The sequence below is a fragment of the Phyllobates terribilis genome, unplaced genomic scaffold, assembly GCF_046119375.1.
Source record: "Phyllobates terribilis strain yellow unplaced genomic scaffold, ASM4611937v1 Scaffold_2__4_contigs__length_985480577, whole genome shotgun sequence".
Lineage (NCBI taxonomy): Eukaryota > Metazoa > Chordata > Amphibia > Anura > Dendrobatidae > Phyllobates > Phyllobates terribilis.
In genome coordinates this window covers 449,567,412-449,580,271 of record NW_027362762.1, presented here as the reverse complement: position 1 = coordinate 449,580,271, position 12,860 = coordinate 449,567,412, and the positions used below count along the sequence as shown (strand labels likewise).

Genomic DNA, 12,860 nt, shown 5'->3' with positions numbered 1-12,860 from the left:
TCTAGCTTTACGCATAATGTCGTCTTTAATTTGAAAGAAGTGGATCCTGCAAATGACGTCTCTAGGTCTAGATGGGTCAGGGTGTTTGGGGCCCAGGGATCGGTGAGCTCTGTCCAGCTCGAGATGTTCCTCCGTGGATCTACTCAGCAATGAGTTGAAAAGGTGCTGTAGGGCTGAATTCAGGTCCCGTGGAGCCACCGACTCCGGGAGACCTCGGAGTCTAATGTTGTTTCTCCGATTTCTGTTTTCGGAGTCTTCTAGCATATCCAGAACTAGATCAAAATTCTGGGAGTGCTGATCCAAAATATGCTGCTGGGTGTGGAGCTGGGTAGATAGTTCATCCACTTTAGCTTCAAGTGCAGTGACGGCAGAGTTTATATTAGAAACATCCTCTTTGAGGGAGCCAATTTCCCCCTTGCATACTGCCTCCAGTCGCTGGATATAACCCTCCATATCGGTCTTAGTGGGGATAGCATTTAAATGGGCCCGTAATTCTCCAGCGTTCATAGTCAGGAGCGAGGAATCCCCGAGGTTTGCAAAGCTAATAAGGGTCCCAGGGCCATCCTGGGTAATCGTACTGCTATTCTCAGTCACGCCAGTGTCCGAGTCAGATGCAAGGGGTCCCAGAACTGTGCTGCTTGTAGCTCCTGCACTCCTCAGAGATTCAGTTGGGGTAGAGGAATGGGTTAACTGAGTAGATGGTGAAGCTGACTTGGAGGGGGAGGGGTGGGACCCGGAGCTCTCCACTCTCTGCATGCCTGCATTACCACTGTCCCTAACACCGGATCCCACTTGAACTGCCTCCCCCCTTCCCTGTGTCTGTCTCCCTGGAGTGCGGCCTCCACGTGATACTCTGGCCTCAGCAGCAGGTAAGCTTGCTCCCCTCAGGCTCTGCACACTGGATCCTCCCACAGCAGCAGCCATATCTTCACATGTGATCTGTTTTCCCGCGCTGCCCGAGACTGATAAATACCGAGTGATGCCAGGGTCAGTGGGTCCAGAGATGAGCTCCCGTGGTGCCTGGGAGCGGAGACCGGATTTTCTTCTCATGTAGAGGCTGGGATCTGCTTGTGCTGGCTAATGCTTTGCTCTAAGGGCTCTGGAAAGCACGAGCTCTCTCTTAAGTGCGACTGCTCTGCTTCATGGCCAGGCCACGCCCCCAGGAAACGTTTTCTAACGTTGGCTCACTTTTTTTTTTTAGGATCATCTAGAATTTGCAAACTAACCCTTATTCTGTATTCTAATTTCTTCTTGCAGTGTTAACTCAAGCCAAGCGTTTTGTGTTTTTTATGCCAACATTACCTTGTTTGGTACCATTCTGCCAAGCATTCCCTCCATTATATGAAGATATCATGTCACTTCTCATACAGATTGGGCAGGTCTGTTCATCAAATGTGGCAACTCAGACCAGAGATGTTGACCCAATCATTGCACGTAAGTTCAATCATAGTAGAGCGATTTAGCATATTAATCAAATTTTGATGGTTGATCCATATAGAAATGGCAGACATATGGGCATTTAAACTGTATAGATTATAGTAAATTATATACTAATGTACTGTAATTCTATATGGACATACAGTGATGCTTGAAAGTTTGTGAACCTGTCAGTTTTTACTATATTTGTGCATACATTTAACATAAAACAACATCAGATTTTCAGTCAAGATCTAAAAGTTATTAAGCTTCTTCATTTTTTAAACGAGGAAAATGATCCAATATCCCATGTCTGAGTGGCTAAAAATCTGAAGCTTTAGGATTAGCAGATAATTTGAAGGTTAAAATAATCAGGTATTTTCAATCAATAGGATGACAATCTGGTGTGAGTGGGCGACCAGTTTTATTTAAAGTGGTATTCAAGGTTTGGCACAAAAGTCTGTAGTAACACTGTAAGGATTCTCTGATGCCGGCGGCGAAACTGCACGGTCACGTGACCACAAGTATGCGATGTGCATACTTCCGGCTTCATTCCGACTGGACGTGCCCAGCCTAACTCAATTCACTGATTTTGAGCGAGGCTGCGCACGTCTAATCGTAATGTGGCCGGCAGTATGGATATCGCATACTTGCGGTCACATTATAGCCTGCTCCAGACACCAGAGAATCCTGACAGCGTGTGCGGCGAGGATTCACAAGTCTGCAGTCCCATAGTGAGTAGACTTTCTTGCCAAAGCTGGACAACCCCTTTAAGGAGCAACGATCTATGAAAGTGTGATCTTCACAACACACAATTTTAGGAGTGTCTCATGGCATAACCGAAAGATTTCTTAGGTACAGAAGTAAATCCAGCTCACCACCTGCAGTTCCACACTTCTGGAGCACGGATAGCACCTGATCAGGATGCAACGTCCAATAGAGAAAGCAGAAAAATCCAGTTTACAGATAAAGTCCAAAAAAGTGCATTTTATTTTCCAAGGTACATGAAGCAAAGATTAAAATTGTGTGTTCACAAAAAAGAGAATACAGGCATCTTTTAAAAGATGCCTATATTCTCTTTTTTGTGAACACACAATTTTAAAAGATGCCTGTATTCTCTTTTTTTGTGAACACACAATTTTAATCTTTGCTTCATGTACCTTGGAAAATAAAATGCACTTTTTTGGACTTTATCTGTGAGCTGGATTTTTCTGCTTTCTCTCAGATTTCTTAGGACCTCAGAAGATGAATTGTTGCTCATCAGGCTGGAAAAGGGTATGTGCACACAACGTCTTAAACGTGGGTTTCATAGCGGTTAAAGAATGCTAAAAAGAATTAACATATGCATATGAACATGTGTACTGCACTGTGAAAACGACTTGCTCTGCATATGTTCAGTCTTTTTGAGCTTCTTTTTAACCACTTTAGGCTTCGAAATCCACAAAGCTGTCAAAAGAAGTGACCTGACCATTCTTCAACGTGTATACAATAGTGAGAGGTTTCCAAGCAGAAAATAGCTGAACAAACAAAATTAAAAACGATGGTGGCAAAGCAGTCACAACAAGCAACACGAGACTCCAAAAAAGACACTTCAGGAAAAACACTGCAGGCTTTTTCCTGAATTGACTTCCTCTTGCAAACTAGGTGGGTACACTGACGTCTAAAAGACCCTCATACCCAAAGATTACCAAAACCAATTCCTAAAGAGTTTGGACCCCACCAATCTACAATCAGATTGTGAACAAATGGAAGACATTCAAGATCATTATTACCAGGAGTGGTCCACCAAAGAAGATCACCCAAAGAACAAGACAAGGTTGCAAAGGAACTCTACAGTAACCTCTAAGCGACTAAAGGCCTCACAAACATTTAGCTAATTTTTATCAGTAGGACACTGAAGAACAGTGGTGTGCATGGCAGAATTGCACAGACAAAGCTACCTCTCTCCAAAAAAAACATTGCTACATGTCGACAGTTTGCTTAAGGTTTCCTGCACAAGCCAGAAGGATATTGGAACATTGGTTTTTGGACCAACGAGAATAAAATAGAGCTTTTGGTTTAAATGAGAAGTGTTATTTTTAGAAAAGGAAAAACACTGCATTACAGTATAAAAACCTCATACCAATCTCTGAAATAGAGTGGTGGTAGTATAGTTTTACCTCTCTTGCTGCATTTAGACCACAACGGCTTGCCATCGTTTATACAATTCTGAATTCTGAATTATACCAGCAAATTCTAAAGGAAAATGTTATAACACCTGTCCATGAGCTGAATCTCAAGAAAATGTGGGCAATGCAGCAAGACAATGACTCCAAGCACACAAGTCATTCTACAAAAGAAATGTTAACCCCTTCACAACCTATGACGTATATATACATCATAGGTCGTGTCCCTGCACCCCATGCAGGCGCTCTGGCGCTGAGCCCGCATGGTTTCAGACACATGACAGATGATTTGATCAGCTGTCATACGCCCCTAACAGCCGCAAGTGGAATCAGGATAAACACGCGGCTTCAGCCCTGCTATGTGTAGCAAAGGCGATCAGATGGTCGCAGCTTCAAGTCTCCTATAAAGACTATTGAAGCATATGTGAAGTAGAAAAAAAAGTTTTTAAAAATATTAAAAAATATATAAGTTCAAATCTGCTCCCTTTAGCCCCATTCAAAATAAAACCAAAAATATCAAAATTACACATATTTGGTACTGCCGCGGTCAGAAACGCCCGATCTATCAAAATATAAAAATAATTAATCCGATCGGTAAACGGTGTAACGAGAAAAAAATCAAACCACCAGAATTACGTTTTTTTTGGTCACTGCAACATTGCAATAAAACGCAGGAACAGGCGATCAAAACATTTGTATGTAATTTTCCTACTTCCAGCCACATTCCGAATAGTTATGCTCTGCCTTGTTCAGTTTACTTGTATTCAGAAAGGCCGAGCTTGTCCAGTCGGCAAGTGGCCACATGTATGCAAATCGCATACTTGCAGTCACGTGACCGCCTGCTCTCACCGGCAACCTTGGAGAATCCGGACAGTGCACACATTGTAAGGATTCAGAAGTGTGCAGTAGAGTGACTGCAGACTTTCATCAGAAGACCAGACAACCTCTTTAATTCTATTCAAATGTTGGAGACCGGAAATGAGCAGTTTGAGAGAAAACCCACCAAGATAACAGAGTGGAAGCTGTCTTATAGGGAGGACAGAGGTAAAATTTCTCCAATCCAATGTACACTACGCATCAACAAGTACTGGAAATGTTCAGATACTTCTGCCACTCAGAAATGTGATATTGGATCATTTTCCTAAAAAAATGACATGTATTCTGATATTTTTGACTCGTGTTTTGATTTTCTCTAATAACCCCCCACGACCGCACACAGGAAGATGTAACTCCACCCTAATAGGGACAGGAAATACGAAGAGGTTTAAATAGCCCCTCCCACATCCTCCCTCCAGTGTTATTTCCTGTCCCTATCAGGGATGAAGAGGTCATCCCCGGTGTGCTGGGCCGGCGACAGGCACTGGGGGAAAGCTACTAGCTGGGCAGCGGAGGATCGAGCGTGCTCTCGGGCAAGGTCTGCAGGATCTTCTGACCGGAGGCCTCTCTGAGCTCTCCGGTCCATCTCCTCCTCCTCTCCCCCGCTGGATGCGCGGGCGATGCCGGCTCCAGGATGTGGAGCGCACGCCGCGGCTCCGGAAGTGACGCCGGGCGGTGGATGATGACGTCACTTCCAGCAGTTTTGCTTTCCACTGTGCACCGCATCAAAAAGCTATGGGGGAAAAAGAGCGATAATGCCGCCGGTGATCAGAAATCTTCACCTGGACACCGGGGGAGGAGCCCTCTAAACAGAGGGAGGCACTGGTCCGGTCGCCCATAAAAGGAGCCCTGGACAGGAAGACATCTACAGGTAGGACAAAACCATGTCTGTTGAAGCTTCTCGCTCTGCATCTGTAGAGCCCAGCGCCAGTCCGGTCCCAGTAAGTTTGGCACTGGTAGTCCATCTCCCAGATGCAGGAAATAGTGATTATAGCTCCCCTCCCCTTCTCCCCTCTCTTGTAGGAACCTGCATCTGGAGAAAAAGTTAAACCGTCACTCAGATGTCCCATCTGTACAAAAAAAAAACTATCGTCCTCCCATAGAAAGCCCCTATGCAAGGACTGTACGGAGAAGATCATCAGGCAGGAACAACCTTCCTTAATGGAGGAGATAAAGGGGATTGAATGTCAGGAGATCAAATCCTCCTTGGCCTCGGTCACTCTCCCTACGCCCTCACCTAGTCAGGGTTCTACATCTATTCCCTCAGCAGCCAAAATGAAGAAGATTAGCCTGCCAGAGGGAAGGGAGAAAGACTCTCAAGAGGAGATATATATCTCGGAAGATCTTCCAGAGAAAGGTGAACTAAGTCCAAATCCTTGATAACTCCCAACGAAAGAGATATTACTTTCCATCAGATAGCTTGGAGGAATTCCTCATGGCAGTAAGGAGAACTATGGAGGTCGATGAAGAAAAAGTTCCCCAAACAGTACAGGATCAGATGTTTGGGGGGCTATGTTCCAGGAAAAAATTGGTGTTCCCTATACACCAGAGTATTAGGGACTTAGTCTTAGAGGAGTGGGAATCTCCAGAAAAGAGATTAAATACCCCTACGGAGTTGAGGGATAGATTTCCTGTAGACAATGAGACGGCAGAATGCTGATCTGAAGTCCCAAGAGTGGATATCCAAACTGCACGAGTAGCAAAGAAAACCACACTGCCCTTTGAAGAGTCCTCTCACTTAAAAGACCCCTTGGATCGCAAAATGGAGGGACTACTCAGAAAATCCTGGGAGACCTTGGCAACACTATTAAGCACCAACGCAGTCCCTACGGGTGTAGCTCGATCAATGGCTCATTGGCTAGATCAACTGGAGGAACACCTAGTTTCGGGCACCCCCAGAGAAGACATTGTTGCATCCCTACCGCTTCTACAGAAAGCTACGGGGTTTTCAGCAGACTCCTCTGCAGAATCCGTGAGAGTGGCGGCAAGAGCATCTTGGGTATCAGACTCTGTAAGAAGGGCCCTATGGTTGAAATCCTGGAACGGCAACGTGGCATCAAAAATTAAGTTGTGTTCCATCCCCTTTAAGGGGAAATACATGTTCGGGCCAGCCCTGGATGATCTTCTAGAGAACGCCTCAGACAAGAAGAAAGCCCTCCCGGAACCTAGGAATGTGAGGAAAAGGCCTTTTTGTCCCTCCCAAGAGCAGACCCCTCAATATAGGGGTAAAGGGAAAACAAGACTATGGAGCCACCCAAAAGGTAGAGGAGGCAAAAATCTTTTTTTCTCCCAAAATCAACGTCCGAACAGACCATGGCGTCAGGACAGTCGGGGGCCGCATCTTGAATTTTCTCCCTCTGTGGAAAGAAATTTGCTCAGACCCATGGGTCCTGAGGGTTGTCGAGTTTGGAGTAAAAATAAATTTCTCCTCCTATACTCCAGAGAGGATGAAGTTAACATAGCTCGCTTCTCAGAGTCGTCAGGCCACCCTGATGTCCGGTCTTACAGACCTATTGCCCTCACGGGGTGATATCCCTGGTTCCTACAAGAGAGATAGGCACAGGGCATTATTCCAGACTCTTCCTAATAAAAAAAAAACAATTGGTCACACCGAGTTATAATCAATCTAAGGCCACTGAATCAGTATATCCACTACCAACGATTCAAGATGGAATCCATCGGGTCGACTTTCCCCCTGATAGGACAGGACCATGTCATGGCCACAATCGACCTCCAGGATGCATATTACCACATCCCTATACATCCACTTCACAGGAGGTTCCTAAGATTTGCAGTGGCTCAAGGGGAACAAATAGTCCACTATCAATTCAACGTTCTCCCATTTGGAATTTCAACAGCCCCGCGAATATTTACAAAAGTCATGGCAGAAGTCATGGCTTATAACAGGGGTCAGAACATTTCAATAGTACCATACCTCGACGACCTGTTATTAATCAGGCCTGCAGTACCAGTACTCCGAGAACATCTACAGTTGACCACTCAGATCCTATCGTCTCTGGGCTGGTTAGTGAACCACAAAAAAATCTGATATGGCTCCCTCCATGACAAAAATAATTTCTAGGAGTACTATTGGATTCCCACAGCCAGATGTCATTCCTGCCCAAACAAAAACAGGTCATGATAAAAGCAAAGATCAATGTCCTAAGGAGCCGAAGATCCGTATCATTAAGAGATGCCATGTCGGTCCTCGGGTCTATGACATCCTGTATTCAGATGGTGGCCTGGGCTCCGGCACATACCCGAACATTACAGACCCACATCCTTACGAATTGGGACAGATCCCCATGGTCTCTGAACAGGAGAATCCCTATACCACCATGGGTAAGGACCTCTCTATTCTGGTGGCTGAACGTAAAGAATCTGAACAGAGAAGTACCATGGATCCAGAATCCACTGGTAACCATAAAGGTGGATGCCAGTGAGAAGGGATGGGGAGCCATAGTCTCCCAAGAGTTATTCCAGGGTATATAGACCAAAGAGGTGAGCCAACGCTCATCAATTTTCAGAGAACTAAAAGCCGTAGAGGAAGTCCTCAGAGCAGCAGAGCCTCTGGTCCAGAAATCTCACATTCAGATATTTTCAGACAATATCACCACGGTAGCCCACCTTCGTCATCAAGGAGGCACAAGATACGAAAGCTTAAAAGCAATCTCAGCGAGAATATTTTCCTGGGCCAAGAACATCTTCTATCCCTGTCAGCTCTTCATATCAAAGGTTCAGTCAATGTTCAGGCCGACTTCTTAAGCAGAGCAAAGATTCATCCAGGAGAGTGGAGCCTAAACCCAGACGTCTTCCAGATGTTAGTCGAGAGATGGGGCTATCCAGAGTTAGAGCTCTTCGCCGGATACCAGAACGCGAAAGTACCTCAATATTTCTCCCTGGATCCAAACGGCCCTTGCTTGGGCGTATTGTCTTACAAATGGGAATTCAAACTAGCGTATGCCTTTCCCCCCACTGCCTATCCTTTCAAAAACCTTACAAAAGATAAGGACCGAAGGGACCAGAGTAATCCTAGTGGCCCCTCGCTGGCCAAAAAGAAGTTTGTTCGGAACGTTAACCAGTCTCAGTGTGGAGAACCCTCTAATCCTTCCTCCCATCAAAGCTCTCTTTCTCCAGGGACCGATTCACCATCCGGATCCCGAGAGACTACACCTAACTTCCTGGCTTCTGAATTCCTGATATTAAAAACAAGAGGCCTCTCAGAGAAAGTTATCAAAACTCTCCAGAAGAGCAGGAAACCTGTAACAAACACCATTTACCATAAGATGTGGAAAACCTTCTTAAGCTGGTGTGCACCCACTCGCCCGGACCCTCATAGGGCAGGTGTAGCTCAGATTCTAGATTTTTCACAAGAAGGTCTGGACAAAGGTCTCAGACCTAGTACTCTTAAGGTCCAGGTAGCGGCGTTAAGTTCATACTTCGATCAAAGACTAGCGGAACATCAGTGGGTGAGAAGATTTATGACAGCAGCCACCCGCATCCACCCTAGAGTAACAGATTTGGTTCCCCCCTGGGACCTTAACATTGTTTTGAAAGGGTTAACCCTTCCACCCTTTGAGCCCTTATCAGCCATAAGACTGGACAGGCTGACCTGGAAAACTGCTGTCCTGGTGGCAATAACTACAGCCAGAAGAGTGTGTGAACTACAGGCCCTTTCGGTCAACGAACCCTACCTGAGAATCCTGGAAGATCGTCTAATTTTCCAACTTGACCCTTCATTTCTACCTAAGGTGGTCTCAAATTTCCACAGATCTCAGGAGATAATCCTTCCATCATTTTGTGACAACCCAAAAGGCAAAAAAGAAATGGCATTCCACACACTGGACGTTCTGAGAATAGTACTGCACTATCTTCAGGAAACATAAGAAGGAAGGAAAGACTAGAACCTATTTGTCCATACACAAGGTCCAAACAGAGGAAAGAAGGCAGCAAAATCCACAATAGCCAACTGGATTAAGAGGGCGATTAGGGAGGCTTACCAGATCCAGGATCTACCTCCTCCAGCAAAGCTAAAGGCCCATTCTACAAGGGCGATATCTGTCTCCTGGGCTGAAAAAGCCAGCGCATCCATCGAACGGATTTGCAGAGCTGCTACTTGGTCCTCAATTCATACTTTCTCCAAACACTACAGACTAGACCTAATGTTTGTTGGAGATTTAGCCTTCGGAAGGAAGGTCCTTCAGGCTATTGTCCCTCCCCAGTATATCTTTTCCCTCCCCCTCGCTTATTATTTCTACAACAGCTTGATCAGTAGAAATAAAAATTAATTTGAAGCATCTATACTCTTGTGGTCCTTTGTAATAACACTGGAGGGAGGATGTGGGAGGGGCTATTTAAACCTCTTCGTATTTCCTGTCCCTATTAGGGTGGGGTTACATCCTCCTGTGTGCAGTCGTGGTGGGTTATTAGAAACTGAATTACCGTTAAGTCTAATTCTATTTTTCTTTTACTTTCAGGACTTGTGTAAAAAATCTGAGGTAGTTTTAAGTCAAATTTAGGCAGAAATTATGTAAAATTTTGAAGAGCTCACAAAATTGCAAATACCGCTGTGGATTCAAGTCTATTTTATGAGTGTCAATAGAGCTTCATATTATCACTTGAGCTCTATTCGTCAATAAGATGCTAATTGTATTTGGTGTATTTAGAATTTTAATTGTGAATTTTTACTTGGGTTTAGAACTTGTATAAGTTATTTTCCTTTTTGGGAAGTGCACCTACAATTGGTATCTAATATAGGACACATGAACAGTCTGACTGCACTATCAGAGCTCCGTGAGCCTAATCGGATGTGTCTGATACCAAGCTCATTTACTTTTTTTTTCTCCTTAGCAGCGATTAGCAGAATTGTGAATGCAGGTCTAGATTTTTGTATGGGTTGTAATTCGGTACAAGATGAGTTTAGTAATGTAAAGGTGCATTTACACTGTAAGATTGTGAATGAGCATTCCTAGGAACCCTCATTACACAATAATCTTCCATTGTAAACAGGCTGACTATCACCCAGTGATGGAGCAAAGCACTCGTTCATCAGCTGAACTGATCTTTTATGCTGCACAAAAGATTGTCATTTTTACCAGCAGATCATCAAGTGTAAACAGGACTCAAGCTGCTGAGAACGTCAGCCTATGCACACTGAACGATCTATTACAGATGTATAAAGGTTCAACATAAACTTTAATTGAAAAATGATTAGGAATGAAAGTCCAGAACTTCCAAAAGGGGTAAAATGCAATTATAGGATAAGATCTTGTAAATGCATCTGGGAAGTTTAGAGGAAAGTTCAGGTTGCTCACTCAGTATGTTTGTTGCAATACATTATGGACCTCTTTTGTTCATGTTTTTTTTTTCTCCCAATAGGTTTGCAGCAACTTAAAGAGAAACCAAAGGAACTTGCAAATGCATTTAGTCTTTTCCAACTTCCAGTTTCTGCAGTAAAGGATCTGGAGAGCTTGGATCCAGATGTCCAGCTTTGCCATCAAGTTGAGAATACCATCATTGATATAATTAACATGAGTGTTACTGGTGTGTAAAGGCTTTTTCTTTAGATTTTATTACTCCATCACTATTTTAGATTTGGAAGTGATGAGGAAGATCGGCGCAGAAAATAAAGGACTGAGTGCTGGCACCATGTTTCGCAGTAACTTATCACATAGTGATGCTTGAGAGCAACAACTCTACCAATATGTGGATATTTGTGATTTCATTTAGATCTCAGTAAACCTGTCTTCTGCATTGAATCTTTGCAGTTTCCCATCAGCTTATATAAGCTGACTTCTTTAGAAAGATTTGGCTTCATGCCCACAGCCATGGAGCAGAGCTATGAAAACATGTTCATCATTGATGCCTCAATTACTTGCTAAAATATTAGTTATGTTATGCTTTACGGAATGGCTAACCAGGAAAGCAGAACAAAATAAATATATATATATTTGTCTTCATTCATGTAAGGGAAAAATATATGTAAGTGTCTTACAAACCCCTGCGTTTTCCCAATCTATTTGCCGGTAGCTGCATTGATATCAGAACATACTTATTTGGAGTACTGATGATTGCACCAGTCTCCTCCACTGACTGTTATTAGAACAATCTCCGCTTAGGCTGCATTCAGACGATCATATTTCATGTCCGTATGTGGAACGCAATGTACGGACTGAATGTAGTTTACAGTCCCATAGACACATATTAGGCTGTAAGTTTGGACTAGGAAAAATTCATTCAGTCCTAGCAGTATGAATTACGGCTGTCTGAGGTCTTATCCCCAGAGTTAGTGAGAGACATGTGCTAAGATGACCCTTTAACAGCCATCATCTGTCCTCCAAATTAGTATGTTCTGATATCATTGCAGCTAAAGGCAGGCAAATCGGGAAAAAGACACTTGCATGCAATTTTGAATGAAATTCCCTAAAAAGTGATTTGCAAATTTTCCTAATTTTCCACACTGCACATAATTATTAATTAGAGATAAAAATTTAGTAACTAATTTTTTAGTTAGTTATCCTTGTTCAGCATAGTAGGAGACATCCCGAAAGATCTGCTATAATAATTTTGTGTAATGTGAACATATTTACAACTACCATAGCGTACTCGCTGTGCTTTTGGCTAAACACACGGTGCAGTAATAACAATATCACTAGTATCTTTGCATGTGCACCAACAACCAGAGAAGTAAACCATTTTATCCATAGCAGAATTTGTTTCAGTTTACCCTTTAAAATATTGGTTGTAACAGTTAATGCTGCAGCCAAATGCTTTATGGAAACAAATTGGCAACAAATATTTATTTCAGTCTATAATATCTTTCCATATAAATTTCCCGGTATATATTTTCCATATACAATGCCATGCATTTGTGAATGGGTAAAACAAATTGATAGAAGCTAAATATATTCAGTGTCTCTTCCAAATCTGAAGTTAACTACATTGCATTCAATTTTTATTGGTATGTATAAAATAAATTGATATTTGGTATTTAACTTTATAAATATGACAATGTTACATCACATCTTCACCAAAAACAATATTTTTTCATGTTTTCCACAATGTAGAAAATCTAATATGAAGCACTGTAAAATAAATGTATATTTTTTATTGTAATTTTGTATTTTTAGTTTTTGTATTATGTTGAACATGGTAAATGGAAAAAAAAAATCTCACAAAGTACAGCCAAGTGTAGGACTCCTTATACCAGCAAATATATCAATATTCCTGCTCATATTGTGAGTTATTTTTAGTTTTCAAGATCCAATTTTAAATTCAGTCTGTTTTTATTAAACATTAATTACTCATTTTACTAATCAAGAAAAATATATTGTATTCGATTTTGAAAAACATGACAAAATAGAAATATAGAAAATGTCCAAAGTTCAAATGAGACCACTTTTT

At 42.7% G+C, this 12,860-nt stretch overlaps 1 protein-coding gene across 1 annotated transcript in view; it reads left to right on the top strand.

Annotated features, from left to right (window-relative positions):
- INTS2 (integrator complex subunit 2) overlaps nucleotides 1-12,572 on the top strand; it is an 84,422-nt gene extending 71,850 nt beyond the window's left edge. The window contains exons 23-24 of the mRNA XM_073665495.1: nucleotides 1,258-1,434; nucleotides 10,836-12,572. Coding sequence (XP_073521596.1) covers nucleotides 1,258-1,434; nucleotides 10,836-11,008 — 350 coding nt within the window. The 3' untranslated portion in view covers nucleotides 11,009-12,572. The remainder of the gene's footprint in view (nucleotides 1-1,257; nucleotides 1,435-10,835) is intronic.
- The last annotated feature ends 288 nt before the right edge of the window (nucleotides 12,573-12,860 follow it).